General features: G+C 36.5%; 1 protein-coding gene across 1 annotated transcript in view; it reads left to right on the top strand.

Annotated features, from left to right (window-relative positions):
- LOC107714444 (ventricular zone-expressed PH domain-containing protein) overlaps positions 1-4,020 on the top strand; it is a 101,729-nt gene that overhangs the window by 9,049 nt on the left and 88,660 nt on the right. The window contains exon 2 of the mRNA XM_016520276.1: positions 934-1,182. Coding sequence (XP_016375762.1) covers positions 1,045-1,182 — 138 coding nt within the window. The 5' untranslated portion in view covers positions 934-1,044. The remainder of the gene's footprint in view (positions 1-933; positions 1,183-4,020) is intronic.

The following is a 4,020-nucleotide window of genomic DNA, read 5'->3' as shown; positions in this document are numbered from 1 at the left end:
TTTTTTACGCATACAGAATATTTGAACTAGTGGGACTAGTGAAAATCCGGACTTTTACTTATTCAACTTGTTTATTCATTTACCTCGTTCCAAAGTGTTATGCTGTATTTTTGTGAGGAAAACTAAAGGAGAAATTTCAAAGTGGCCTTTAAAAATAGAGAAGTATTCGAAAGAGAGCAGTATTCAGTTGTTGCCTCTGGTAGGGAGTAAACACACTCAAGCATCATATCACTCACAGTCATCATGTAATGTTGTTCTATGTCATGTTATATTATTATTTTTTCCCCAAAATTCTTTTTTTCTGTTTACATTTTTCTGGACTCCCTTTTTTCCCTGTTTTAATTTTTCTGAATTTCATTTAAATTTAGTAAATCTTTAGTATTTTGTGTGTGTGTGCGTGCGTGTGTGTGTTTTATTATTATTATTATTATATTATATTTTATTTAAATTTTATTTTATTTCAAGTATCAAAAGTGTTTTTAATTTTTTTTGTAATTTCATCAAATATTTAGATATTAAAAATATATTATCAAATATTTGCAGTCTGGATATTGTTTGGAAAAAAAATCATGCTAATAATTTAGAATTTTTGGTGAACTATTTCTTTTTTATTTAAATGTTATAGTTTTAAAGAATATAATTTAAGTTTCGGAAGACTAAGTATAACCCTACTGCCCTTAATAAAATAATTTCAAAGAACAATGAAAGTTTTCAAAGAAAGTTTAAATGCAATGAACGTTTAAATGCAATGAAACAATGAAAGTTTAAATGCAATGAAACAATGAAAGTTTAAATGTCTTTTTCTTGTATTGTCTCTCACTCCCTCTTTTCCTTTTTTTCCTTTTTCCCCTTAATTCATCTTCCTCATAGTTGTGTTTCTTCACTACTTTGATCACTTTTCCTTTCTCTCTCTTTTTCCATTCTCTGTCTCAGATTGTAGGTGTTAGTCTGATGCATGTATACTGGGCGCATTTCAGGATCATGTCAAGTCATCGTGGTAACACCGGGCATGGGCAGCCTGCTCAAGTTTGAGCCTGTCCCAGAATGCACCAGCTGTTCCGTCTAGTGCTGGGACAGAGAGACCTGTCCCGTGCAGGAGACCTCTTCTCTCTGGATGACAGCGAGATTGAAGACTGTCTGTCCCAAGCCCTGGAGGAAATCAAAGTCATATCCTGTTCACCAGTGAGTACTTCGCTCCCAAAATAGTAAATTCATGACACAACATATTAAATAATTATAAAGGGGTCAAAAAAAAAAAAACAATTTCTAGAATTTTACTACAATGGTGTTGTTTTTTCATGTTTTTTCAATGTTTATTTTTGTCTAGTTAGTATTTTAATCATAATTCATGTTATCATTTTCTTTTCACCCCCCCAATGTATAGGTATGAAAGCATCTTCATAAAATCTTCTAACCCACTTAGTATGGTTATTATTGCCGCACGCATTATGATAGACCTATAGAAAAAAATATTTGAATCTTTTTCTTTTCTAAGAATGGCTTAACTTGAAGTGCTGTAAAACATTTTTTTGAAAAAAATATTATTTTAAGGTACTTTATGATATGTTGCCATACGGCAACAGCATACAATAGTGGATCTAACTTAGAATAAGTGTAAGCTTACTTATAATTAATATTTTTCCTCAGAAATGTTGTTTGTGTTGATTCAATTGGTGCTATTATAAGCTTTAACACAAAACTTACTTATAATTGACACCTTATACATACTTTCCAACAACTTGTGCTTTAAAAAAAAAATTATTTGTCATTGAAACTTTAATTTAAGAGATTTGCTAAAAAAAAACTTGATTATAAGTAAATATTTTTAGTAAATATTTGTCAATAGACTGCATCAATTAACATTTTGTCAGAGTCTCTAGCAAATTTCATGTTATTTGGTTTGTCTATTCATTATTGTGGGAGAACATATTACAGCTGTATAGATTCTTTTGTTTTTTTAAACCGAGATTACAGAATTCTCACAATCTGAACAATCTATGTCATCACAATAGCAAGAATTTCAAGTACAAGCGATAAATTGAGCAGATGTACCTCAGAGGCTCATAACAGCATTGACTAAGTTTGGATACAGTATTCAGACACCTGCACTTAAAATACTAATTCACATTTCACAGTAACTGTTTAGTGTGTAGTTGACATGGATCAAGGTGACATTAATAATATCTTCCATCAGCTACACATCCTATTGTTTGAACCTCCTGTCGGTCACGATGAGGAAAATTATATTAATAGAGATGATTTTCCAGGACTTATGTTCATTGTAGAATTTGAAGACGAGCATGGCCTGTTGATGCATCTAGAAGTACGCTTACCACGTTACATGACCGCGTTTAACCCAAGTATAGGTTTGATGCGTACTCAAAGAGCTCTCCGGGAACTTTTATTGTATCAATGGACACCTGACGCTGAATATAGTCCTTTGGTCTCCATGCTGACCTGGCAAACAGATGTCTGGGGCGTAACTGTGCATGCTGCGGGTGAATCCTCGACCCTTGGGTTTTATCCTTTGTATACTTATAACCCACCAGCAGCACATGGGGAGATCCCTATGGATGACGAATAGCCTGGACCTTCTCACCAGGTCAACCGTGAGGCCAGCCCTGGAGGATCCAGAGAACACCTGCAGACCAAAGATTAGACAAGGTGGTAAAAGAAAAAGGAAGACTTCTGGGAGGTCAGAAAGCCGAAAATGGAAAAGGAGGAGATCAGACCATCATCCTGACTCTTCATTTGATTCCCTCATCTCTGGGGAATCACTTGGAGAGACATCCACTGATGATGACCAGCCTGGATTTTCTCACAGAGACAACAGAGAGGCCAGAGCTAGAGGATCAAGAGCACTTACTGACCAGAGCAGCCAGGAATTTGTTGAGTCAAGTTGGTATACGGAAAAGGAAGACTTCTGGCAGGTCAGACAGCAGAGAAGGGAAACAGAGGAGATCAGACCACCAGTCTGAATCAGATTCTTCAAGTCACTCCTTCACCTCTGAGTTTTATTCACGGCATTACTTGGAGAGACATCCAGTCATGCTGGCCAGGCTGGACCTTCTCATCAAGAGGCCAGAGCTAGAGCATCCAGTGCACCTGCTGGCCACAGCAGTCAGGATGTGTCAAGAAAAAAGAAAACCTCTGACCGCCCAAACACCCAAAGCAAAAGGAGTAGATCAGACCCTCTGTCTGTTTCGTCATGTGATTCCTCTGGGTTTTATGGTCCAGATATCACTTTTACAGGAAACCATGTTTGGTGATGTAGTAGAGTTGCATGATTAATTGTTAAAGCTGCAGTCCGTAAGTTTTGCCTCTTTGTCGCCATCTCTGTTTGAAAACCTGTAATTGCAGTTACTTGCGGAATTATCTTCCTTGAGTGGGTTGTACTCTGGCGCGGCTCCAGCATGGATGAATCTAATGTTTTGAGGAGTATGTGTGGCAGTCAGTCACCGCACCGGTGTGAATCCTATACTTAGTAATCACAGATTCTAGCCTACATCTTGGAATATATGACTCAAATAAGAATTTTGCAAATTATGCTCCCTTCGAACTGGTTGTCTTTAAAATACAAATCTTGTGTAATTCCAGGCTATCTGTAATCAGAAGCACATTTAAAACTGGAATATAATTTCATTTCGTTCACATGTTTCATATAATCCTTTCTGGATTACAATCCGCCATCAAAATGATTTTTTGACAATTAATTATCCTAGCTTCTGTGAGAAAAGGCTATAAACGATCCACCACCTGCAGGATCCTCACTTGCGATAGCCTAGCAGCCGGGACAACTTCTTTATGTTTACAGAAGTGACGTCATGACGCAGCAGCATGCTCGAATTTCCCACGAAAACCTACCCGTACAACTCAAATTAGAAAACATTATTATAAGATAACCGTTGTGAATCAGGCAAAAGTAAGGCAATAGTTTTGAACACTGGCTGGTTATGTACTTGCACAAATATTGATTTTGGATCATTTTGAACCAAAAAAAGTTACGGACTGCAGCTTTAA

This window comes from Sinocyclocheilus rhinocerous, unplaced genomic scaffold (genome assembly GCF_001515625.1).
Source record: "Sinocyclocheilus rhinocerous isolate Xijiao unplaced genomic scaffold, SAMN03320098_v1.1 scaffold88, whole genome shotgun sequence".
In the NCBI taxonomy this organism is placed as follows: Eukaryota; Metazoa; Chordata; class Actinopteri; order Cypriniformes; family Cyprinidae; genus Sinocyclocheilus; species Sinocyclocheilus rhinocerous.
This window is presented reverse-complemented; position numbering and strand designations above follow the sequence as displayed.